Source organism: Rhinopithecus roxellana, chromosome 2 (assembly GCF_007565055.1).
Source record: "Rhinopithecus roxellana isolate Shanxi Qingling chromosome 2, ASM756505v1, whole genome shotgun sequence".
Classification (NCBI taxonomy): domain Eukaryota; kingdom Metazoa; phylum Chordata; class Mammalia; order Primates; family Cercopithecidae; genus Rhinopithecus; species Rhinopithecus roxellana.
In genome coordinates, this window is record NC_044550.1 from 31,217,743 (window position 1) to 31,245,351 (window position 27,609).

Genomic DNA, 27,609 nt, shown 5'->3' on the forward strand with positions numbered 1-27,609 from the left:
TTCATTCTCTCTCTTTCTCTCTCCCTCTCTGTCTCTTCTCTTCCCCCTTCTCTAAATATATGGTTCAGAAAAGTACTTTTCAGAGTTGGAGGTTTATTAAAAAAAAGTTTATGCTTTCTTTTGTTTCCTCTTATAGGAATAATTCAGGACGTTGCAGACAGAAAAGTAGTAATTTAACTCACTTTAACTCTTTTTTTTCTATTCCATTCATAAATGTGACAATTCTCAAAACATTTATTTGAGAGAATCTAATTCTCTAGTAGTTGAATTCCCAAAGCTCATACTTCATGACGTCATTCACGGCGTGGAGATTAGACCTTCATGTGTCCTTTACTATTTACAGAATTATTAAATGTAAGTGTTTCAATCATATTTGTACCTTTAACCGCTTGAATTTGATCTGTTAGTGCAAGAGAACTTTGGCTCTCCCGTCCTCCTTTCCCTTACCTCGCCCCACGTGGGGACATCCTCCTGTGTGTGAGGCTGCTTTCCTTTCCCTGAAGGTGGGCCGAGCAAAGGAGAGTGACGCAAGAGTGGGCTGTGTCCTGGATGCTGCGAGCGCCTCTGCCTCCTTGAGAATGAGCCCATTAGCTGCACAAATTCGCAGCGGGCGGCCGGGGCAGCGGCTGCAGCAGCGGCGGCGGAGGCTCTGCGTTACCCAGTCCTGCGTCCTCTGCAGGCGCCCGAAGCTGAGTGCGCATCCTCTGCCGCACCCAAGCTTCGTCTCTCATTTCAAGCTCTTCATGCTGCCCAACTAAAAGGAAAACATGGGCACGGGGGATTTTATCTGCATTTCCATGACTGGAGGGGCGCCCTGGGGGTTCAGATTGCAAGGTGGCAAGGAGCAGAAGCAGCCCTTACAAGTTGCAAAGGTAGGACCTGAACGAAGTGTCACGGCTCTGTGCTAGGAAGGAAGGAATGAAAGCAACCTGTTGATGGTGTTTTCAAGTTCTGATGCAGAAGTCTAAGTATTAGTTTGATTTTGCGGCGGACATTGATTTTTCTAGGATGTGAGTTGTTTTCTAAGAAACTCTGGAGAGTAATGGACCACATCCTATGTAATAAACTTGCGATCGATGAGGGGTAGGTGGGAAGAATGCCATATTTATCAGCAGAGGAAAAGGCCTAGTTAACCATGTTCTTCTGACAACCAGCGAGACACTGGGGAGCGTTTCTTCCAGGCAATTTTAGAACGTTCAGTTGAGTTATTGTTTCATGTCACTTCACTTGGCTCTGGCAGAGGAGAAACGCTCAGTTCAGCATAACTACTTTGCTTGGCTATTTTGGGGACTCATATAGAGCGTTGGTAGTGACATTTATTATGCAGCATTCATGAAAAGGCCAATTTTGGGCAATAATTTTAAAAATATGATGAAATGGCATAAAATCTATTTAAAAGAATACCGTTTTAAGGATTTGACAAATAAATGCAAAAATCCAAGTGCTGTATTCCTTCTTATGTACTCTTTTATTCAAGATCTCAAAAATAAACTTAGAAGATAATCTAAATATATTATAATTAACTAAGAGGTAACTTTGTAACACATTAATAAAAGTGCTTTATGCTTTTATTGCCATTAGATTGCCTGCATTACCAGTTAGCCAGAGGGGATCTGGTATTCTCTAATTGGCATTCAGCTAAAATAAAACTTAAAATGCACAAAACTAAGCAAACTTTTACCTAACTTCATCATCAAATTGCAAATTATAGTATTGTATTGAAGAACATGCAAGAGCATGGGATTAATTTCCTACTTTATGCTTATGTTAAAAATGGGTACAGATCTTTATGAAATACATGGGCCATTGCCTTTGTAGTTATTGCTTCCCTCTGGCTTTTACTTTTTTTTTTTTTTTTTAAGTGTCCCTTGTGAAGAAAGAAGTTTCTTTGAAACTTCTTTTTGCTTCCAGGCATCCATCTGAAAATCCTTTCGTAATGTGATGGTGGAATCCTGCCACCTAGTGAAAATTGCGAACATCAAGAATGAAGCATAAAACAGTAGATGAAAAGCAGAGTTTTTATAACTGGAAAGTTCCTCCGAGGTCTGCAGTTCAACACATGAAGTTTAGATGAGGAAAGAGCCCAGGGATGTTAAGTAACTTGCCTTGAGTTTTCAGCTTGGAACTGGTAGAGTGATTAAAGGCTCAGAAAGGTGGTTTTGTTGGGTTCCTTTAGGAGTCAATAGCAGGCAACCTCAGATAAAATATGAATGCCCAATTTAGCATATGTAGAATTCATGACACTGAAGCAGATTCGTCCTGAGTCTAGAATAGCAGTTGGCTGGCTCTAGGTATGAGATTTGGGTTCTAATTCCAGCTCTGATCTAACTTGCCGCCTGGCCTTAGGAAAATCTCTCACCCTTCCTGTCTCATCTGTTCTCTCTCTCTCTCTCTCTCTCTCTGTGTATGTAGGGAGAGAGAGACAGTTTTAACTTAGGTAGTAAAGAAGTAAGGAAGAAATTGGACTGTGCAGTCTATGAAGCTCTGTCTTGCCCAAGTATTCTACGATCCTTCTAGTGTACAGTTTTAGAATCACTTGCCTGCTAATTGAAATATGGGGACAGAGTGGCTGAGTGCTGTTGTTCTCTGGTGGCTCTTTGGCAGTCAGGCCTGAAGAGTAGAGTGGGTAGTGGGTTTCTTCTGAGTTCTCCATGTGCGATTTCAATGTGGAACCTCCTTGTGGTGACTCACTGAAGAGCTGAAGCAGATTGCTAGGAAAGGGTGCTGTGGAGGAGATTCTCTGCTAATGACATCTCTATTGCCAGGATTCAGTAAGGTTGTTAGGCTATGTCAGAATCCAGTCCTACACTCCCCCCAAATCATCCTTCTTAAAATATCCAGCAATACATTTGTGATTTTCAAAAGATCATTATTGAAGCTTTATTTATTTATTGAAGATTTATTTATTTATTGAAGATCATTATTGAAAACTACAAAAGCTTTGCTTTTGTAGTTTGTGATACTATAGTTAGAGGTATAAATTTTAAAATATCCTTATGAAAGTATCTGGAAGTTTGCCTTAATTCTTGTGTGTTTGTGTGTGTAAGAGAGAGGGAGAGAGAGAGAAGAGAGAGAGAGAGAGAGAGAGAGAGAGAGAGAGAGAGAGAGAGAGAGCGAGCAAGAGACAAACTGTAGTCTACAGCCTACCTTTTGTCCGTATGTTAAAAAGACTAAAGAGCTATCTATAGAAGATGTTAAGTTCTAAATTACCATGGCAAGGCATATTTTTGTTGATCTTTTTCTTTTTTTAGTTCAAATGATTATATTCGATTTCTTATACTAGCATTATTTGTGGGAGAAATTCCTTGGAACAAAGTGCTTATCACTTTCTCTGTTATACAGCTATTGCCTCACTATGATAACTGTATTTTATTTTAAACATTAAGTCAATTCAGATCTAGTCATGGTATCTCACTGAGTTCAAGGCAAAGTGAATGTTGCTTGGGCATACACTTTCTCTTCTCGTAAGGACTGGTGATAGCTTGTTAGGACTGGATGCAAGGAAAGAGACAGAAAGGCTAGAGAGATGGTTGCTGTCAAATCAAATGTTCACAGTTTTGAATAACATGCACAGAATTAATTTGGGAGTTGAAGGAAAACTTAAATTTTCAAAGAAAAGAAAATTTCAGCAAGTGCTTGAACCATGCTCCTTAAAATGGGAATGCTACAAAGCAGTTCTGTAGACAATAACACATTTTGGCTTGCTGTGAAATATCTACATATTTAGGTTTTTCATAATTCTATATAGAGTAAAAATCTAACAGGCTGAAATAGTGTGAAAAAACTCGTCTAATGTTATTAAGAACAATAAAAATTGAATAACTTTATAATTCCCAATAAATACCTTTATAGTGACATATTTAGTCACTTCTGAAATATGTCCAAACATGTTTAGTATTTGGTTAGCTGGTTGAACTATATACAAACCCCCAATTTTAAAGATAAATAACAGGAATATTGATTATCAAAACCTGTCATTGACATTTAAGCTCAATGCCACGAAAATCTGTTTTGTTTTAAAAAATAAACTGAATTTTTATAAGGCCCAAATAATCAGTAACATAAGCTTGTTTTTAAAATGTTTATATATCTTTTAATTTATATTCTAAATATATGTGATGGGAGGCAAACATTTCTAACACTGAGTTATAGCATAATACTCTGCAAAGTATATTTTCAAGAGATTATAAACAGAAACAAATTTATCCAAACAGAAAACCACACTGTGTGTGCAGATGGCTTTACAAAAAGAATGTGAGCACTTCTTCTTTACAGAACTCTCTCTTTTGGGACATATACTTATCTGGCTCTGTCTCAGGACATACTTTTGGCAAATCACTTTGAAAAATCCTCATATAAAGGAGTGGGGAGAAATTTTTGTTTTATAAAAAAATCTTATCTGCAATTGAAAAATTACTCACATTTTGAAAATAATTAAGAAAAAAATGTTCAGACTGTTTATCCGTTATATGTTTTAATATAGTTAGAAATTTATTTTTTCTTCAAATCTTATATACCACTGTAGTATGCATTTTTCTGAATTTAGTTCAAAATTTCAAATAATTGTTCATTAAAATTGAGGTGACAGAGTATAATCCTTCATTTAATAAGGCCAACATGGATTTAATAATTCTTATCTATTATTGTATATGTGTTCTTTAAGATTTTGAATAAAAATGTATTATTTACACAAAACACCTTTCAGATAATATAATTCTTTTCCCTTAGTGCCATCAGTAAGGTTTTTAAAATGTTTCAAATAGAAGAATTCCAGAAACATAGGTATTTCTAAAGGGGGTAAAAGATTTTAATGTGTTCGAGTGTGTATACTTGAAAATAAATGCTCCTTCCTATATATGAAAACTAGTAATATCTTTATGAAAATATGCTTAATCACTTAATTTTTAAATTGATTTTTTTTTTTTTTTTTTTGAGACGGAGTCTCTCTCTGTGGCCCAGGCTGGAGTGCAATGGCCGGATCTCAGCTCACTGCAAGCTCCGCCTCCCGGGTTTACGCCATTCTCCTGACTCAGCCTCCCGAGTAGCTGGGACTACAGGCGCCTGCCACCTCGCCCGGCTAGTTTTTTGTATTTTTTAGTACAGACAGGGTTTCACCGTGTTAGCCAGGATGGTCTTGATCTCCTGACCTCGTGATCCGCCCGTCTCAGCCTCCCAAAGTGCTGGGATTACAGGCTTGAGCCACCGCGCCCGGCTTAAATTGATTTTTAAGCCCTTTCCAGGAATTTTAAAGCCAGACATGCTTATAGAAGTTAATGTGCTCTAGGTAAATCTATTAAGTAGGTGATATTTAAAAATCCTTATTTTGGAATAATATATTTTAAGAGAGAGTTCTGAAAGATGACAATGAGATAAAATATTCACTATGCATGAACTTTGCCATTAGCTGGACATAGCACATATGTAGCTTACATGTATCAAGCCCTTGCCATGTGCCAGGAAAAGTTGCAAGTGCTTTGCTGGTATTATCTCTTCAAATGTTCCTCAAAACCTAAACAGTAGGTATGAGAAAGGCTACATTGCTTGCCAGTGGTTAAGCTACAAAAAATGATGAGATCTGATTTTTCTTCTTCCTCATTGGTGGCAACAGGTGCCTGAGAGGATAAAAGTAGGTTAAATCGGTCCCAAAAGGAAAGATTATTTAAAAGAAATGCCATAGTTTGTGTACAACCCTGATTTAATTGATCTGGGGTTCACCCTGGACATCAGGATTTATAAACACTCCAAAGGGAATTGTGATGTGTGGTCAAGATTCACAAAAGCTGCTATAGAAAGTTGAGGCCAAAAAAAAATCTGATGTTCTACCGCACAGCACGGTGACTATAGTTGATAATAATGTATTGTATATTTCAAAATAGCTAAAAAAGAGGAGTTTAAATGTCCCCATCACAAAGAAATGATAAATATTTGAGGTCATGGATATGCTAATTAGCCTGATTTGATCATTCCGCAATGTATACATGTTTTGCTACATCACGTTGTACCCCATAATACATGCAACTATTATTTGTCCATTAAAAATAAAATAAAACTTAAAAAAGAAGATATATATGTATATGAATATATATTATATATATTTTGCTGGTTCATGAAATCATCATCATCAGTCATCTAAGATTCTTTACTGCTCTGATGTTCTATAATTGTCATGAAAATTCAAGAAAAGGTTAAAAAAAAACAAAGTGAGGCCAGATAGGTCCCCACAGGACTTACTGACGGGTGGTGGCACGTTATGTCCCTTCCGCCCTTCCCCACTGCCTCTCTCCTAGTCAACTTAAGAGGAAGACCAGAGAGAGGTTAATCATTATCTGGGTTTTTGGCACTGTGAGCAGGTCATAATAGTGGTGGGAGGATTTTCCCTTTCTGAAGCCAGAATGGATGGGCTGCCCGGGTCAGCAGGAGTGGGGAAGAGGAGGTATTGGGAAGCTCCAAAATGATTACTGTAAAGATCAGAGGAACTGGCAAGAAGGGGAGACTAGCAGTTTATTCCCTGGTAGTTTGTCTTCTCCGTCCATGGACTTGCTAGCCTCCCTAGTGCCTTCATAAGTGGGAGTGGGTGCAGAGTGTTGGGGGAAAGTCGGGGGAATAAAACTGCAGAAAGATGCAGGGGGAAGGAGAGTAGGAGAAAAAGGAAGAAGGAGAGAGAGAGATAATATGATTTGCTTTAAAAACAATTACCTTTGTTTAATACTCAATAAAAGTTCAGAGTTTTTATTTCTAAGCTGAGAGTTCTATACTCTGACAGTAACATTCAAGAAACACTTCTCTAGGCTAACTGAAACTACACATCTGCCTAATACCGAAATGCATCCCAGGTTACTAAAGTACTGATTCACATTTAACAAAAAGAGAAGAAAAAGGAAGAGGGAGAGTATACAGCTCTTGTCATGCCCAGTCAAATTTTCATTCATTCTGCCTAGAAATATTAGTTTCAACATGATCATCAATGGAAGTCACATGAGTTGGTGATAAGTTTTCAGGACTAACATACATAAAGAACACGTGATTGATATGAACCTATGTGATGTAACTGATTTTTTTTAAGGAGCGTCAACTCATTCCGTTATAAATATATATTTCTTCCAGTAACTGCTTTTGACATGATAAAGATGAATCCCTTTGTTAGTAATATTTTGGGCAGATCTCATCATTCCTGGTGGCTTTTAGTTATTAAAACACTCAACTTTAATTAAAGCTTCAGTCAACTATCTGACTCTAAACTCTCTCCCTAGTCACGGTGGCCAGGCTTGTGGCTCCAGGGTGTGGCATGGAAAGGAGGGTGTCTGCTGTTTACCCATATCCCTCTAGTCCCTCCATGGTTGAAGGAAAGAGGAAAGATTTGAAGAGGAAAGGGGCAGATAGATGTATTTATTCATAACTGAATGAGGTGGCGTTTCTCTCTTCTTTGGGTGTTGTGCTTTTCTGGTTAATGTGAATGGCCATTAATGTCCTCTCTGAGGCTGGTGTCCAAATTCTGGAGCATGTGTATGGTTTCTTCCGGGAGAGCTAGAGGGCCTCATTAGTGTACAGCCCCTAATACAGGAAATCAGGCTTCTGACAATCTCTTCTGTACCTCCTACAATCCCACTGTTTCATCAAGATACCAGCTTGCTCCTGCTAGACTCTGGTTGAGTTTGGCCTTTCTGGGTAGGGCCTTGGCAAGATGGTTCAAATCTAGCTACCTTTTATGATAGTCACTCACCCACAGGAAATGCAAGGATCCTTGCCTTGCCAAATGGGGAAGTCACTATGCAGTGTCATTATAACATACACATTATGCCTAACTGGATATTTTGCATATTTTTCATAGCAATCATCTTAATGTAGCTTCCAAAATAACTTCTGTCAGTTAATTAGTGTTTAAGAATATAAACTAATTTATATATTTGGCTAAAAATATTTCACATGTGTATATCTTATAATTTCTGAAGTGTCTTAATATATGATATCTCTTTTAACATTAATTCGGTTGATAAAGTTTTGTAATTCTCAGTTTATAGATTAAAAAAACTGATCCTGAAAAATAAATTAATTGCGAAAACATTATATAAAGAAGCCCAAAGTTAAATATAATTCTTTCTGTCTATTAGGGGCGTCATGCTACTCCACTGCCTCTACCTGGATAAAAAGAACAGGCTGTCACTTAGTACTGGTGAAAAGTGCAATGACTTCAGTACAGGGTTTCTATGAAATAGAATCTCACCAAATTTAACCTTATTCCTTAAAAACATTGATAAGAAACTACTCTTTGTTTAATGGGCCGGAGGAAGAGGATTATAGGTAATGTGCAATGGGAGAAAGACTGAAAATGGAACCAGTCTGCTTATCAATAAATCTGAATAATATATAGACTCCAAGTTTATTACGTCTTTTCTAAGAAATTCATGATGAAACTGAATGCAGTGAGGTTCTTATAAAAGGAAATGGAGAATTTCTGAAACAGGTTCATTAAACAATTCTGAAGAGTAAACGCCTTCATGAAGTTAAAAGACTCGTCTAAGAAAGAAAATAACATCTGCTCTTTTGAGGGATATTTTTGACAACCTCAATGAGAACATGTTTATGATTTTGGATTACTTTAGGCACTTAATGTTTCTGAATTGTCTATCATTCTTTTCTGTTTTTCAAAAGCAGGGATGGCCAGAGTCTCAACAAACTGTATCTTCAAGTCTTTGTGAAATTGTTTGCATGTGGCAGATTACTGGATGTCGTTTCCTTTAACTAACATATAAATCTGGTGTGTTTCAGATAAATGAACAGCGAAATGTGGTGGATTTACCATTTGGAACATTGTGAATGAAAATTTGTGTCTCTAGATTATGTAACAAATAACTATTTCCTAACCATTGGTCTTTGGATTTTTATAATCCTACTCACCAATAACTAGCTTCTCCTCTTGTATTTCGAAGCAGTGTGGGTACTGGATTGATTTAAAAAAAATGAAGGATGAGCTTTCCGGAACAGAATTATGGATTTATGTCTGTATTAGTTCATTTTCACACTGCTACAAAGAACTATTTGAGACTGGGTAATTTATAAAGGAAAGAGGTTTAATTGACTCACGTTTCACATGGCTGGGGAGAACTCAGGAAACTTACAGTCACGGCAGAAAGTGAAGGGGAAGCAAGGCACATCTTACATGACATCAGGAGAGAGATAGAGAGTGAGTGGGGGACTGCGAAACACTTTCAAACCGTCAGATCTCATGAGAGCTCACTCACTATCATGAGAACAGCATGGGGGAAACCATCCCCACGATCCAATCACCTCCCACCAGTTCCCTCCCTCAACATGTGGGGATTATAATTTGAGATGAGATTTCAGTGGGGACACAGAGCAAACTATACCAATATTTTATCTGATTTGACCTATAGATACGCCCCCTTCCTTCACCCTTCTTCCTTCATCCGGTTTAACAAAATTTACCTTCTTAAATTTCACCTTTTCAGGACATGTTATTTTTATCCTAGGAAATCTGTAATCATGACCAATGACTGCCATTTAACCCCAAATATCTTCTTGTCTTTAACAGTATCTTCTGGAGAAATTTTTATTTAAGAAACTCATATATGACGTTTACTAGGTGCCAGGCGCTTCTTGAATAACCGTTTAAATATAATGACAGAACTCTGAGGTTACCCTTAGTTAAGATCCCCATTACAGGGGCACAAAGAGGTTAAGTAACTTCTCCAGGTCACATGGGTAGTTTAGACCAGAGCTGGGGTTCACATCTAAAGAGCCTGGATCCAGGGCTCGTGTTCTAAGCTCATACACATGTCACTTTTGGATCTAGTGTAGTTTGAACAGCCAGTTAAGACAGGAAGACGGCATCTCAACAAGAGCATGCTGGAGAGATTTTTGTGACCCCTTAAACCAAACCTGCTTTTCTTGTTCTGACATTAAGTATAATCTCAATTATTTAATGTTAAATCATTTTATTTGAAACTTTTATTTCCAAAATGAATAATTTAGGAAATAAAACAGAAATAGGCTAGAAACATTCATAATTCTGTCTTCTGAAGGATAATTTTCTTTTATTTTCTTAGCAAGATTTTCCATGTCTTCTTGAAAACTATGGCATGATACCTTGTTTTTGAAGCAAAAACTTTCAAGCAGCTGACCATTTTTGAGAATTTTGTTATGCAGTTCAAGACATATCAGAGGTGAAATTATTAAGAGGATATAAATCCAGGGTGTTTTGCTGGCAGTCTAGATACTGATTTTCTACCTCCTCAGTAACCTCTACTCCATTTCCTGCTCTGTATTCCTGCTCCCACCACCTCGGCTCAGGTCCTTATTTTTGTCTCTTAGATAATTACATTGGCCCTGTAACTGGTCTCCTTGTTTCTGGTTTCACATTCCTTGAGTTCATGCTACACAGAGCTGCCAGAGAGATTTTTCTAAATCACCTGTTATATCACTTCTTAAAATACTTCAAAGGCTCCCCATCTCTGTCATCAAGATAACCATAACATTGGTTTATCTTATGTGCAGACATGGGTTAAGCACTTTAGGAATTATTTTGTTCCTAATATTCCTACAATCCTTTTTGTTTTTTTTAACAGTGGAGGAAACTGAGGCTTAGATAAGTTAAGTAAAAAACTGAATATCATATAGTTAGCAAATGGCAAAACGAGGACAGAAGCCAGTTTGATGACAAAGCCCATGCTCTTAGCTGCCACCCTGCAGTGGGGCTTGTTCACAGACCGATGGCCCCGCTGTGGCACACGAAGCTCTCTGTGATCTGGATGCTGACAAACTGTCCAGCCCCATCACCTGTCACCCTCCCAGAAGTGCATTTAGCATTTGAAAATACCACGATTCTCTCAAACACTGTTCCTCCCTGGTTGCTTCATCCCTGCTGTGTCCTTGGCTGGAATACTTGTCCACCCCATCTCCTGGCGCCTTCCCTAAAATGCTTGGAGAAATTTTACTTACCCTGGACATCTCTGTTAAAGTCAGTTCTCTGAGAGGTTTGACTCAATTGTCTAGTCAGAGGGGAGCACTTGCTCTTCCGTGTTCCTGTGATCACACACTGCTTTCACCTTGAGCTCCCACATGCAGCCTGATGCTGAAGCTTTTGTTCACAAGTCTGTTTCCTCCATTAGACCAGTGGTAGCCAAAAGGTTTGATTGTGCCTCTTAAAACAATTTTGAGCATATCCCATATACAGGGTGAATGTACATATATATGAAATATAGTATATATGCACATGTACTGATGGGCTATATTTTATCTATAGTGTAAAACATACCAAAAAGAAAACTTTAAAACATGAGATAAAAGGTGAAATAAACAATATTTCAAAACTATTTTTATTTTATTTTCTTGACAATAGAAAATGTCTTTTTATTCTCGCTGACCAGACTTTTTTTTAAAGTGAGAACAATGTTATTGACAGACTTTTTCAGATTTTGAAAATCTTGATGTGACCCCATGGGGTACAATGATTCAAAGGTCTAGTGAAACTTTAATTTATTTCAGTTCTTGAGTTTAAAGATTGTCTTAGCTGAAATGATAATCTCTTAATATATGCAGGTGTACACTGAATAAATTAATCATTACCTGATAATCATTTTTCATTTTCATCAACAAATAATGCAACTATTTTTGTTGCAATTTGACCAGTAGATTTTTCATTTTCTCTGATGTCTACCCTTTGTTCTTACAAACTAATTGGAATAGGTTACATTTTTATTTTTGTATTAAACCCTGACTGTACTTTTTTTTTTTTTTTTTTTTTTTTGAGACTCAGCCTCGCTCTTGTCGCCCAGCCTGGAGTTCAATGGTGCCATCTTGGCTTACTGCAACTTTTGCCTCCCAGGTTCAAGAGGTTCTCCTGCCTCAGCCTCCTGAGTAGCTGGGATTACAGGCACCCACCACCACCCCCGGCTAATTTTTGTAGTTTTAGTAGAGATGAGGTTTCACCATATCGGCCAGGCTGTTCTAAAACTCCTGACCTCTGGTGATCTGCTTGCCTTGGCCTCCCAAAGTGTTGGAATTACAGGCGTGAGCCACCGCACCCAGCCTGCTGTACTTTTTATTTGAAAAATATGAAATCAGGTTAGAAATTCTTCTTCCTAGTTAAATGTGCTATTATGGCGTTTTAAAGAATAATACATTTAAGTGATTTCCAGCCCCAAATCACTTAATTATAGAAATATTTTCAACAATTCTGTTTCATTTCTTTTTGAAGTTGCTTTCAAAGCAATTCATGTTAGGGAATGTATCATGCTTATTATCCTAAAATGTGTGTCAGGTGACCAGCAACTAAAAGCCACTTGTCATCACAGAAAACATCAACAAATTTGGAATATTCATTTATCTGTTAAATAAAACTGAAATATCCTTAGGTTCCACAAGTATTTTAAGGATTTGTAAGACATACCATTGGAACCTCAGTGGTACAAATTTCTGTATGATATAAAACTTTTCCTAGTCACTCCCTATATAATTGGTACGTTTGAAAGATTCCAGTGTGGTTTAAATGTGAGTTTCTATAAAATTACTCATATTTATGACCTCCTGTAGCACTTTTCCACTTCTATTATTTTGCTGCATGAACTTGCCTACAAGTAATGCATTGAATGAATTTGATTTAAGGCACCTCTGTAATCTTACCCTAGAATCTCTCTATATATAGGTAGGTAGGTAGGTAGGTAGGTAGGTAGGTAGGTAGATAGATAGATAGATAGATAGATATTTGTCAATTCATCAATGATTATCAGTGTACATAGTTTTTCTACAAAATATTCATTTTCTTGAGTTAAAGACTTCATTTACTTTTGAGAATTTATCTCCAGTATCTTTCTTTCTTGGATCCCCAAAGAAGTAATTTTTTATTTCAATATTGAGATATAACTTAGAAAATGCCATAAGCCGAGGTATACCAGCAACATTTTTTTTAATCAACCATACAGCAAACTTCCGCCAATATGTAGTTTGTTTCAGTATTATTCATACTAATTTTCTGGTATTTTGTTTTCTTTGCATCTTCAACAGTACTTGCAAAAAAATACATTTTGTTGCCATATTGTATTATTTTAGCCATTTTTAATTTGTACCCATGAAGATCTTTCTAAACATTACACTTGGCTTAAATTCTGTTAAGTTTTAAATTGAGTATTGCCTTTGCTGAAAAAACAAATCCAGAAGTTTTTCCTGCTCAGATGTTAGTTTTTAAATAGCTTCCTAATCCCAATTGCTTCACAGTAACATTAACTAAACTAACATCATAGGACACAATAAGGCAAAGTTCCTCTGTCACATATTCCAAATAACCCATATTCCAAATTATCTTCTTGATAATTTTGAATATTTTCCCTACCTGTCACATAGGATTAAGCAGTAATGGTATTAATCTCATAATATGATGAAGAGTATCCATAGGAGCAGAGCGGAAGAGTCAGCTCTGGCTCTGCTGTATTCTTGTTGTTCTGTTGTGCTTGAAATGTGTTATTTTTAATTAACAACTTCCTTTCAGAAATATTTTAATAGGAATCATTTTGTGAGAGTCGATTTCCTTGAAACTAAATAATTATGTGGAAAATCACTTAATCAGACACAGTAAAACATAATATGTTGCAAAATACTGAAAGAGAATGAGCTGACGAGAAACCCTCCACCCTTCTGGGAGGTGAGTCCCCTTTTTGGTGAGGTCACCGAAGCACTGTGGGAAGTACATAACTGTCTGGCCCACAGACCAGACTGGACCAGGATACCACTGTCAATTCACATTGTAAAGTAGATTCAATGTTAGTTGGTGCTCATTTCCTTTTCATTTTGTAGATGAAAATAAATGTGCATAAGAATCCAGTGGGCTTGTTAGATAGTTGGGGGAAGAGCCTTCCAGGCACAGGGTTCTAAAGGTACAGGAGCCCTGAGACAGAAGTGTGCTTGATAAGGTCAAGGAACAGTAAATGTGCCAATGTAGCTGGCACATATTTCCATGACAAATTGTTATGAGAAGTCCAGTCTTTCACAGTGGTAAAAATGAAAAAGTCTCTCTCCTGGGAACTCTGGCCATGTGGTTATTTTCCCATCATTAAATAATTAACACACTGGTCTTATAAGAACAACTTTGCAATTAGATCTTTGAATTTCCTCTTTATCCGTTTCGGCTTCTCATGATGTAGCAGCCTACTGACCTGTCTCTAGAGCACCTGTATTAGTCCATTTCACACTGCTGATAAAGACATACCTGAGACTAAGTAATTTATAAAGGAAAAGAGGTTTAATGAACTCACAGTTCCATGTGGCTGGGGAGGCCTCACAATCATGGTGGAAGGCAAAATGGCAGCAGACAAGAGAGAATGAGAGCCAAGCAAAAGGGGTTTCCCCTTATAAAACCATCAGATCTGGTGAGACTTACTTATTTACTACCATGAGAACAGTATGGGGGAAACCGCCCCCATGATTTAATTTTCTCCCACCGGGTCCCTCCCATAATACGTGGGAATTATGGGAGCTACAATTCAAGATGAGATTTGGGTGGGGACACAGCCAAACCACATCAAGCACTTATTTAAGTGAATAATCACTACAACCTTTTATGTAACAATTCTGATAAAAATAATATTAAAGTAATATTTTCTCTTCATCTGAAGTGCATTCTCCCAGTGTGAGAAGAGGAATTTAAGTAGTATTGAGGAGAATTTTAATACTTAGATCCTGTTTGTTTTAACCTTGACACCATATCTAGAGCAAAGTAGAGTTTTGCTGTATTTTCTAATGTGTCTTAATTTCAGTTCTCCTTAAAAAAGAGATAACCCTATTTGGATATTGTTTGGAAACAAGCCCATGGAAAGGATAAAAATATTTCAGTGCTGGTTACGACTTAATGTGTAAATTTAAAGACATTTTTCAGAGCTTCAGTTTCCTCATCTGTAGAATAAGGTACTATGTAATGAAATTGCTGCCTTTGTAGGTAAAAAATATTGGAATATTACTCAGTTTTATAGGTGAGAAATCTGAGACCCAAATAGCCAGTCAATAATATAACTCAAAAGGCTTTTTAAAGACTGTATATTAAGATGATTTCCTTGAAACTAGATAATTATATGGAAATTCACTTAATCAGGCACAGTAAAACATAATATATTGCAAAATGCTGAAAGAGAATGAGCTCATGAGAAAGCGACTTTCTCTTTCTGTGTACCTGGCACACAGTAATCATGCAGTAAAGGGGTTTGTCTTTAGTATTGTTATTCTAGTTAAAGGAGGAAGTAACTGTCTTCTAAACAAGTTTTATTTATTCAAAAATTAAGAAAAGCAGTAGTCCAATTCACTGAACTCCGGATATACACATAAAATCTGTAGCACAAAAGCCAGTTAGAACAATTTGTGATGACACTTTCACCCAGTGCAAGTTTTCATTTTTGATAAATATGACATTTCAGAAAATGTTTGCGGTATCAGTTACTAATCAAGGTTACTTTGTTATGCAGTTTAATCAGTTTAAGACACAGGATCCTAAAATTATGTATTTTATGTGGCCAAATACAATCAAATGATTGTCCCACTTAAAAATGGTGCATTTTTTTTTTTTTTTTTTTTTTTTTAGGCAGAGTCTAGCTCTGTCACCAGGCTGGAGTGCAGGGGTGTGATCTCGGCTCACTGCAACCTCTGACTCCCTGGTTCAAGCAATTCTCCTGCCTCAGCCTTCCGAGTAGCTGGGATTTACAGGCACACGTCACCATGCCCAGCTAATTTTTGAATTTTCGGTAGAGATGGGGTTTCACTATGTTGGTCAGGATGGTCTCGATCTCCCGACCTCATGATCCACCCACCTTGGCCTCCCAAAGTGCTGGGATTATAGGCATGAGCCACCGCGCCCAGTCAATGGTACAAATTTTTGAAAGGAAATATCTCAAGCTATAATTAATCGCATATAATTCTGTTGAGCTCTATTTAGAGCAAATGGACTTTCTTTCAATATATTAGTCTTTGTGCCTCAGTTTCTTCATTTGTAACACGGCGATAGTTATAACGCTCATTTCCAAGGATTGTTTTCAGGATTAGAAATTATACATTCAAATCACTTAGTACTTAGAAAACATTCAAGAGTTTAAAAATTATTATTAGCATGTTTGCAGTTATTCTAATTTTATCTCAGTAACTTTTATGAAATTAAGGCATATCTGCTGTCTTCTCTTCAGTGATTTTTGAGACCCGAATGTCATTGGAAGGGCTCCTGTAGTCCTTGAAGTCCCACCTTGTGAAGTGGCATTTAATAGTTTTAGAATGCTGCCTCACATTTGCTGAATAACCTATTGCCCTTTAATTGGAAACAGCATATGGAAATCATCACGAAGAGAAGAAATCATTTCAAGTGCTTTGAAAATATAAAAGAAAATAAATTGTTCTTGGTAAGTAAATATAGGACACTGATCTCCGAATAGTCAGGAAAATTCTGTGCCAGGGCCTTTGGCAAAGGCTAATGAGGATTTTGTTCCCTCCCCCACCTCCACCCCCACATGCTTGTCTTCTAAATTACAAGACCTTATTACTATATAAGGCTGCTTTTTCTAAGTAAATGATAATACATTCAACTCCTTGGAGTTTTTAGCTTTTCAAACAGTGGTGAGTTATTTTCATCAGTCAAGACCAAGCTAAAATGAAAACCAAAATCTGTGAGAGTCAGATAATACCATAGAAGTTACCTTTATTTTATTTTTTTTTCTTTCATGAAAAACATAGCGTTTTCCACTGGATGGTGCTCAGCATGATTGCTATTAGATTGACTTGTGTAAATATTATATTACATTTATCGGTTGCTGTAGGGAGTCAAAATGTAATGATCCATTTTCAGATCTCCAATCTTTTGGCTGCCGGCCTGCCAGATGGGGAAATGTTGATCAGAACAATTGTATCTCAGTGCAGAGCTGTGGTCAGGGAGAGGAAGCTCATTACTCCATCCTACCCCCATGCCACAATGACCAGATAGCTTCATGTTGACTAGGTTACTGTGGATCCCTTCAGCTGCAGGCACAGGACTGAGAGTAGACACAAATTCAACTAAGGATCCCATCATGTTATTTATTCCGTTATGTTCTTCATGATATCCAATTACCCTGACCTTTCTTATTTGAGCTGGAAAATTCCTTCTTCTTTCTATTCATGGCTCCCATTCTCTTAATTCCCATTCTTTCTTTATCTAGATTTTTGAAGTCTCTTCTCCCTGTAGCTGCCTGAGCAAATTGAGACATTGAACCTAATATTGCCTTACCTGCAGAAGAAACAGAAGTGATACCTGATGTGTGTGTGTGTGTGTGTGTGTGTGTGTGAGAGAGAGAGAGAGAGAGAAAGAACACAGGAAGTCTGGCATATGTCTGTCTTAATTGATTTTCATGGAACGGTAACAACATAGTATGGAAAATTGTTTCATCCTAATAGGCATTGTGTGATTTTCCAGGAGTGCATTTCAACAGTCCAGCACATCTCTCATAGAAAATCCCTTTTCAGGTTTGTAAGACCCTTTACTTCCTTTCATTGTACGTGTCCTCCTCCCTTTCCCCAGCCAACCGCGCAACTTTCCTATCAGACAAGCTTGTTTTGTCTAGTGAGGCTGTTCTCATGTTCTCCTGCATGTGTCATCCTCATTCGTCACTCGAGTCTCGAATTCTCACCTGGGCTCAGTGTCCTGGAGCCAAGGTGGCAAGGGAGACTGCAATCATTGGAATGCGTACCTATTTGATACTTAAACAAATATTATTGTTTTGATATAGCTAATGTTATGATATAGGGGCTTGTTCCTCATTGGTATTTTTAGTTAAATGGCTTGCATTTTTTGCACTTACATTGTCACCCTGCTCTTTGAAAGTAGGAACCACATCTTTTCATAGTTCTTGGCATTTTCCAAAATAATGCTCTTCAAGGTGAATGATTAACATATGTCACATACATGTGTAACTAGATACTTAAGGCAGGCTGATATACCTGTTGAAAGGTTGTTGAATAAATGAATGAATGACTATATATCTTTTACTGTTTGTTCAAGAGTGGTAACTATTGAAAAGTCTGATTTTGCTGAAGTTTTATCTGATGCTTTTTTTTTAAATAGGCAACTTATATAAAGAGTAATTAGAAGAGTGATATGTATGTTGTACATATGTGTGTTCAGATTTTTCATGTAATAGTATGTAGCAACAAGATGCAAATCCAAGAGCTTCAGTGAAAAGACTGTTGGTTGAACTGAGAATCAGGAGACCTGAATTCTAGGTATGAGTCTAATTTCCCTCGTGTCCATTACTTTAACTGTATCACTGACACTAAGTGGCTCTCAGTTGCTCTATTTATAAAATAAAAAAAATTTAGAGTTAATGATTTTAAGGTTCTTTTTGGTTAGAGCTATTTTAAATCAAGACAATAATGAGAGAAAGAAAATGCCAATGAATGGTCATATTTTCTCAGTGAATTTGAAAAATAAAGAAATGTTTTCTGGAAATGATAATTATTTATACAGTATTGTATGGGGATTTTATTTGAATTTCTCCAAATTATAATTTGCATCTTAGTTTAAAAAAAAGAAAAACTCTCAAAATGCTACCAATTTAATGTGTACCTTACTAGATCTTTTTTTATGCCTAAAGTGGTATTTCAGCAAATTACTATTGAATTCAGCATTTTCCAATGCAGCTCCTTTCTAATTATTTTGTTATTTTTATTTTGCTTAGGAAACAGGTTGCCCAGGCTGGACTGTAGTGGCACCATCATAGCTCATTCCAGCCTCCAACTCCAAGTGTTCCTCCCACCTCAGCCTCCTAAGTAGCTAGGACCACAGGTGTGTGCCACCACACCCAGCTAATTTTTTTTTTTTCTATTTTTTGTAGAGACAGGGTCTCGCTTTGTTGCCAGCGCTGGTCTTGAACTCCTAGTTTCAAGCTATTCTCCCACCTCAGCCTCACGAAGTGCTGGATTACAGGTGTGAGACACTAAGCCTGGCCCTTTTGAAAAATAAATGCTTAATTCTTTTCTTTTCCTTATAACTTTTAAAAATAATGAAGCAGTTCCCCAGCATATGAAAATGTAATCAATTTTTTTTTTAAAAAAATCATTAACAGTGCATGGACTTAAACACAATTGATGTTTTTATAAATCTAACTTCTTTACTCAAACTTTGGATCCAATATGATTTATAGCTTTTATGTTTTGTTTCCCTTCCCCCACTAGAAATCCCAAAGAAACAATTGATACAGACCGTCTTGTAGAGTTAAAACCATTCATTTCCATTATTAAAACTGCTACAATACTCTGACCTGGCTGTCTACTTCTATGAAGTATTCAAATTTGATGGAAATGGGAGAAGAGAGGATGTGCTGATTCCTTAAACCCCTCATTTGGGCAAATATGTCAAAGAGAAAAAGGAGTCATTGGTATACTTGGACTTGATTAGTCTAGTGCCACATCTTAAAATGCACTATTGTAATCAAACCATGGCTGTGTCCCACAAATGACTTCTTTACAGTCTATACTATAAACCCCTAAAATAACTAGAATTGAAAATGGCTTTAATTTTTGGAACATAAAAATGACATATTGTCATTATAAAAGTAAATCAAACATTACAGAAAAGGATAAAAATAAGTAAAAACTATACCAGCCAGAAATACCACATTATTAACACTTTGGGGAGCCACTTTTCAGACCCCTCTGTACACACAGCAACTCACAATCACTCTTACTTTCCATTCCATGAAAAAGAATGGTACTTAATGTGCTTTGTTATTAAATGACACATCATGGACATCTTTCCATGCCCATGAATTCTGATTTACATCATAATTTTTTTTTTTTTTTTTTTTTTTTGACACAGAGTCTGGCTCTGTCGCCCAGGCTGGAGTGCGGTGGCCGGATCTCAACTCACTGCAAGCTCCGCCTCCCGGGTTTACGCCATTCTCCTGCCTCAGCCTCCCAAGTAGCTGGGACTACAGGCGCCCGCCTCGTCGCCCGGCTAGTTTTTTGTATTCTTTAGTAGAGACGGGGTTTCACCGTATTAGCCAGGGTGGTCTCGATCTCCTGACCTTGTGATCCGCCCGTCTCGGCCTCCCAAAGTGCTGGGATTACAGGCTTGAGCCACCGCGCCCGGCCTATATCATAATTTTTAATGGCTGTGTAGTATTACATTATATAGATTGACCATTATTGACTTAACAAATTCCCTATTGAACATGTAATTTATTTCTAAGTTTTAACCATTACAGATAGTGCTGAGATTAATACTTTTGTATATGTAAAATATATTTGTGCACTTTTCTGATCATCCCTCTAGAACAAATTCCTAAATGTGGAGTTGCTTAGTATGAGAATATGATAAATGATGGCTTTCTTAAAATTATTTCCTTTCTTTTATTTTATATTTTTGTAAAAATTAAGAATATGTGAATTAATTTGAAGGCTGTTTTATACATAAAGAGAACTTCTCTTGTCATGTACTTGTTACTCATTATATTGGCCAATACAGATTTCTTTTGGTTGATAAAATAAGTGTATGTCAATGTTAAATAATCTAGGTAATATACTTCCATTTCTAAACATTTAAAAAATATTTATAGTGATTTGTAACTTTAAAAAATGACTTGAAAAAATTTTTGATAGAAAAAATTTCTCACATTTTAGTTTGATTAGATTTCCAGATCGTTTCAGGATAAAAAACATCCGTAAGTATGATCAGTGTTCTAAAAGCAATGGGCAGGAAGGTATTAAAGCTTAGGAAGTCTGGGTTTGCAGCTTTTCATGGAATTATCACGACAGGATAAATCAAATAAAAAAATCTATCCTAAAAGTAATTAAATTCTGATATGTCTGTTTTGGGAGATATGTGAAAACAGGTTGCGCACATGATAAAGCCTTATAGAACAGGAGTTACAAATGCCATCATATCACTGTCCTACTAAGGTTATAGAATCCGTTTCAAGAGAAGGCCATTGAAATTTGGATCTTGTAATTATTTTTTTGTTCTAATTCACAAAAATATTATAAAAAGTTTTATTTTGTTTTTAATATAGTTTACATAATTTAGTTTTAGCATCGTTTAAAGGTTCCTGACCTATCTGGTTGTTAGAAAAAGGAACTAAATAATTTGTTTCTTAAAAGATTGGGCCCCCATAACATAAAGCCATAGAGGAATGACCATCTTCTGATCCATTGTTCAATTATCTGGCACTGCAGACGTACCCCTCAACATGCCCAGCAGCCTGACCTGGAGTACTGATCCATGGGAGTGACCCTGCAATGAAATATGGACACGTGGCTCATCTGTACCCTCAAACATCCTTGTGACATTAACAAAAATACCTGTGACTGCAAATTCACACTGAGGGATGCCTAGTATGGCAGATAAATCTCCTTTCAGGGTTGTGAAACATCCGGGGAATGAGAACTGACATACATGTAGACATCTCTTCCATTTACATGGCTCTTAATTGAGTTTTGAATTGGTAGTGGGGCTGGTCCTGGGTAAGCCTAGGCTAAAAAGATGTCCCTGCGGGTATTGACCTACAGGAATTGATATGTTTGGGGGTGTGGGAGAAGGGAGAGCATGTGTGGGATATGAAGATGCCTGTTCCCTGGACTTGCTCAGGGACACTCGGGAGAGAGTAAGTGGAGAGAGAGTAAGTGGGAATTTAGGAACTGTTTTCCATTAAACTCAGGACACTAATTGTGCCAGAGTCCACGTGATAATGTGGGACACAGCACTGTGGAAGGGTGTTTTCTCATTCTTTTTTCTCATACAGTTTTGATAGGGGCAGATGTAGAATAAATTGTGGGCCCTGCTCACGCCTGGGAAGGCTGGAGTATAGGATGTGAGTGAACTTATTCCTGTGCATGGAGGAGGAGCAGAGGGAGATGCTGCATCTGTTGCCGGAGCTCTTGAGGCAGCAAACTTGCAATTACTAGTGTCCCAGAGGCATTGCCGTTACACTTATATCTGTGTGATTTCCAGGGCCCAGCCTGAGTCCATATCTCTGACTCTTGACAGAAGTTGGTATCCACATACCAAAGGTTATCTATAAACTAAAATAATTACAAATAAGACAACACCACAATTGTACCGTGGCATTTACTGATCACTCACAATGTGATCCTGATCTCTCCCGTTTGTTGAAAACAGATGACCTAAACATAATTCCACCTCCTTCCCCATTATTTTTTGTTTTCCATTTTCAACGACTGTTTTACTATGACTCCCAAACCATTTATCTAGCTGAAGTATTGACGGCTCACCAGTCCCTTATGGATTGTTGTGTTCCATCTTAGATTTCTGTCTTTGCAGAAACACATGTGGCTATTTCTCACTGTCGTTTTATCTAAAAGATTTTCCAGGTGCGGAGTTTGATATGATGCTTCTCCTCTCCTAAACCCTGACTTGTAGCCTCCTTATGACAGGAGACATTATGAAAAAGATGTCAGTGGAGAATGAAGTGAGAATGAGATCAACTTTGTTTTTCCTTTCTATGCTGTGATTGTTTTTCCCTCTCTCTGAATTTGCTTTTGACCTTGCATAACACGCCTATACTCGTATCTGAAAGGGGTGCGTTGCACCGGGAATTTCCGTTTTTACAGCTTTCAAAAATCCCTTAATTTTTATGAGCACAAATGTTTAGAAGTTACTTGTGTAATTATGTGTGTGCATGTGTTTATGAGAAATATGGTGCACTTAAGTATTGCAAGTTTCTGCTAATTGATAGGATAGGCTCGGAAAACCAGTGTGCTGATTTCCAAACAAAGAGAATAGTGCTTTTAGGGACTGGTGGCTTCAGAGAATTTTCACCAACTACCTTCGGCATTTCATAGAAAAGCTATATTGTTTAAAAGTTTAGCATGTGGGTGGATGAGTGTGATTCTGTGTGTGTGTGTGTGAGTGTGCAGTCCAATTCAATAGTTCATTTTGAGTTAGCTTCAAAAGAACGCAGCACCAGAACAAATTCTTGTTTCTTATTTATGTATCCAACTACTTTTCTTTTACTTTCTTTTTCTTTTTTTTGAGAATCATCCTTTAAAGTCCAGTTGTTTTCATGACCCCTCTCCAAACAAAACATGAGTACTTTATTTTCTAAAATCGTCAAAGCCTTGTGCTGTCAATGCCTGTGCACTTGGTGCTTAATCATATAGTGTTAATTTATTTCGACTTTTCACAAGTGTATGTACTTTTCCCCCAAAGAAAATGGACAGTCTCTTACAGACAGGGAATAAACTTTATATTTCTTTTATCTGATGATTTCTCACACATAAAAGATCTTTAATAAGTATCTAAGAGATCTATCCTGGATTTTCCTATTTATTGTCTGTCCTTTAGTCCTCGGATGAAGGAAAGATAAAAAAATTTTTTGGTTTAAGAAAATCTAATTGGTATGAGGATGAAATGTTGAAGCTAATGCATCTTTGAGTTGAGATATCAAATCATTTTATGCTATGCCTAAGTCCATTATCAGGGATAATTGGGAATTGCCTGCATTATAACTGCATGAACTGCCTTGGTTATCTATTAATATGGATCAGTCACAAGGAATTTCTCTGCTTCTCTCTTATAAACTCCAGATGTATGTCTGAGATTAATTCAATCTTTGTTTTCCCCACTTGACCATTTGTTTTTCTATTGAATCTAGTCACTTTTCAAGCAGCTGGAGTGGAAATACCAGAATGTTCTTCTCTGATGCCTGATCCTTTCATTCGTTCTTTTATTGTTTTATTTTCTTTGTGCATGCAGAAAAGTTTTTTGGCATGTTCCTATGATAGCATTAAAAACTCTATTGTCTCTATAGTTTGCATGAAGTCTCTGTGTAAGAGTCAAAGGAAAACTATGCGTGAAAGATCATAGGGAAGGTTTTGCCATTTCACCATCATGGGAAGAAATAAGAGATACCAACATTTGGAAGCTCTTTAGATCATTGATTCTAGGAGTTGAGATGAGATGTGAAGTAAAAATTATTTTGTTTACAAATCCCATTTTCATTTAGCAACTCCCCTCCAACCCCATATTGTATTTAGCTTCATTGTAGAGCTATTGTATTTAGCTTCATTGTAGAGGTAAATACAATGAACACACAGATTTATATGGTAAAGAGAAATTTCCCTCAAGGCACAGAGATGAATCACAGGTTAAGCCAATTGACAGGATTAAGTCTAGGTGCAAAATAAGATTGATTGAAAAATGCCAATGAGTGAAAATTATGGAAAGCATTAACGGGCTCATAAAATCTTAGAATTTGATATAACCTGCCTCTAGATAGAGGACGTCTTTTTACAACATCACTGATAAATAAACCACTAGCCTTTAAAAAATTAGTTCTGATCACGAGATCCAATGAAATATAAACAATTAATTGTTGGTCATCATTAAACAAAGAAATTTGTTTGTTTGTTTGTTTGTTTGAGGCAGGATCTCACTCTGGTTGCCCAGGCTGGAGTGCAGTAGAGTGACTATGGCTCACTGCAGCCTCAACTTCCTGGGCTCAGGTGATCCTCTCATTTCAGCCTCCCTAGTAGCTGGGACTACAGGTGCGTGCCACCAGACCCAGCTAATTTTTGTATTTTTAGTAGACACAGGGTTTCACCATGTTGCCCAGGCTGGTCTCAAACTCCTGGACTCAAGTAATCCACTTGCTTTAGCCTCCTAAAGTGCTGGGATTATAGGCATGAGCCACAGTGCCTGGCCAAAAGGAAAAAAAATGTTTAAAAATTTAGGTAAAATCTTCCTCCTTATAATTTCTTATTGATTTAAGTTCTGCCTTTAGTAAAAACTTGATTATATACTCCTTTCTATGACAGCTGTTCAAATAAAGACTTTTCTATAAATTCTAATCATTAATTTCCTCTAATTATCCTTCGAATGGAACTATCTACCTGAAAGCCCTAGATAGAACAGTACATGCAAAATCCACGTTTAATTTAAAGAATTATTTTTTAAGGTAGTACCAACAAGATAGTAGTTCAGAAAAAAATAGGACTTTAGGGTTTTAGTTGGGCAAGGGATTCAGCAGTTATAAAACAATCTCAGACATAATTAATAGAAAAACTTTTAGCTAAACACATGGTTATTATTTTTGTTTGTAGCTTCAACTTCATTGTAAGAATCATTTTTTCAAGTAATTTTCCAAGTTAGGTCTATGACCTTTAGAAGAGTTATTTCAAGGCAAAATCAACCATACTTCCCAGGTTTATGGATTCCCACTAATTGTTAGCATCAGCTTTTGATATTCATTTTAATTCAGTAGCATATACTTACTGTTTGCTTTGTGCAACAGTACTATGCTAGGTTCTGGGGTGAATAAGACATTATTCTTGCTCTTAAGAAATTTTCATGGAAAAGGCAGATTTATAACTATTATACAAGATGACAAGGCTTTAGGGAGAGGAATATATTAATATAATGTATTATGAAATACAAATCATGAAAAAAATTAGTTCTGCATAGTATCATCAGGGAGCAATAAAGAGAAGCGTTAACATTCAAACCAGACCGTGATGTCTGTATTGGACAAAGAACTTCCAGACCTAGGGAGTACCTGGAGCAACGACACAGAAGGCTTGCAAGATCATGGCATGTCAGTGAATGGCAAGATGTCTGTAGAGACTAGACTCTTTCAAGAACATTTTCAGTTCTGGTGCTATAGTTTCAGATTCAGTATTGTGAGAAAGGTTAGTGAATTATGCATAAAACAGAATTCAAATAGCTAGAATTCAAAATGCCTATCTTGAGCCTTCTTTCATGTATTGTTTTGTTTTTTTGTGTGTGCACACATAAAAATTCATTGGTGTGTTCCTGTAATAACGTTCAAAGCTCTACACTCATTTTCCATAGTTTGTGTGAGGTCTTTATTTCAGGGTCAAAGGAAAACATTGTGAGAAAAGCCATAATGAAGATCTTGCTACCTCATCATCATGGAAAGGATTAAAAGACACTTTTACAACTTGTGAGTTTATTAACTCAAAGAACCAGGTTTAAAAGTCTCTGTCTTCTTCCTTTCAAATGCATCATCTTATTCATTAAAATTGTTTCTCCCAAATTCTTACTAAAGATTTCTAAACAGGGAGGTGACATCATCTGATGCATACTTGAGTAGATGACTGATGGCAATGTGGAAATGGATCCAAGGGTGGAGCTTGGAGAATGGTGATTACCATACGTTATGTGAGAATTACTAGGATTCTAGATCACCATAGCACCAGGGCTGAAAAGGAAGAAACACAGACAAATTAGAAGAATATAGGATATGGATGGTGGGGTCAGGAGAGGAGTGGACAGTAATTTGATTGTTTTATCTTGGATGACAAAGGGATGGATGTTGGGTTTATTGAGAGATTGTATTAGAGGAAAATGAGCAATTATAGAAAAAGAAAATAAATTTAACTTTAGATTAAATTGAATTTAAGTTATCTATAGAACATACAGAAGGAGCTGTTTAATGCAGAAATAAGAGTATCAGTCTGGGCTCAGGAGAATGGCCAGGGCTGGAGGAAATCTAGGGATAATAGCTGAAATACATGAGGTAAGAAGCCAAGAGAACAGAGTATGTACAGAAACTTGGAGAAGACCAATGATTAAAGTATGGACAGAGAAAGAAGAGTCAATGGAAAGAAGTTAAAAGAAGTCACTAGAAAGATAGAAAGAAGATAAGTATTTCTGGTAAGTTTAAAAAGGAGAGTATTTCAAGGAATGAGTTATTAGTGACAAATATTGTGGTTCAATGAAGAGGATGGTAAGAAGACTATACATTTGATATCTAGGAGGTTTTTTGTGATCTTTCTCAATAAAATGATAGGGATGGAAGCCACATAATAGTTGGCTGAGAAATGAGAATTAGAAGAGAGCAAGTGGAGACATAGAGTCTAGACAATTATATTTAAAGTTTGGCAGTGAAGGAAAGACAGCAAATACAATGTAATTGGTGAGGAAACAAGGAGAGTGAAGATGGCACCTACTTGAGGGAAAAGATGGCCCAGGAAAGTGTTTCTTAGAATATTGGTAGGAGAGGGAGAAAGAAAGACTGAGTAAAACAGGGTAGTTACTCTTGTAGCAAAACTAGTGGAGTTAGAAAGGATTAGAATCCACTGAACTTTGTACTTAATATGTTTATATTTTATATACTTCATTTTGATATTTGGAAGTATTCATTATATGATGAAAAATACTGGATGCAAAATAGTTCTACAAAAAAACAGAAAAATCAATGAATAAGGTCATTGCCTGAAAGCCTTCTAAAGCATTTGAGCCATGGATCGTGAATTTTTAGTTATTTAAATTTATTTTTTAAATTTTACTTTGGATAACAGGAATATAGAGCTGAAAAATCATAATTCTTAGTACATATCATGCTTCTTAAATTATTTCTAATAATATCATAAACGTATGTAATACCAGCTCCCCAAATAAAAACTGAGATAATACCTGATGTCTGACATTAAGGACCTCAACCCCAATATTATCACCCTGCCTCTCCCCACCTGAGGTAACTGTCATTCTGAATTCTGTTCCATTACTTACCTTTCTTTTTATATAGTTTTACTGAATACATATTCCTAGGAAGTAGATATTTTTATTTTAGTTGGTTTTAGCTTTGTAAAAAGGGTACCATGCTGTATGTAATCTTC

The 27,609-nt window shown here is 36.7% G+C and overlaps 1 protein-coding gene across 2 annotated transcripts in view; it reads left to right on the forward strand.

The window, feature by feature from the left end:
- Positions 1–584: 584 nt before the first annotated feature.
- Positions 585–27,609, forward strand: part of SYNPO2 (synaptopodin 2) — a 174,049-nt gene continuing 147,024 nt past the window's right edge. Inside the window, exon 1 of one of the 2 annotated variants that reach the window (XM_010364860.2) lies at positions 585–872. In XM_010364860.2, coding sequence (XP_010363162.2) covers positions 768–872 — 105 coding nt within the window. In that variant the 5' untranslated portion in view covers positions 585–767. The remainder of the gene's footprint in view (positions 873–27,609) is intronic. The other variant, XM_010364859.2, reaches the window with a different exon arrangement.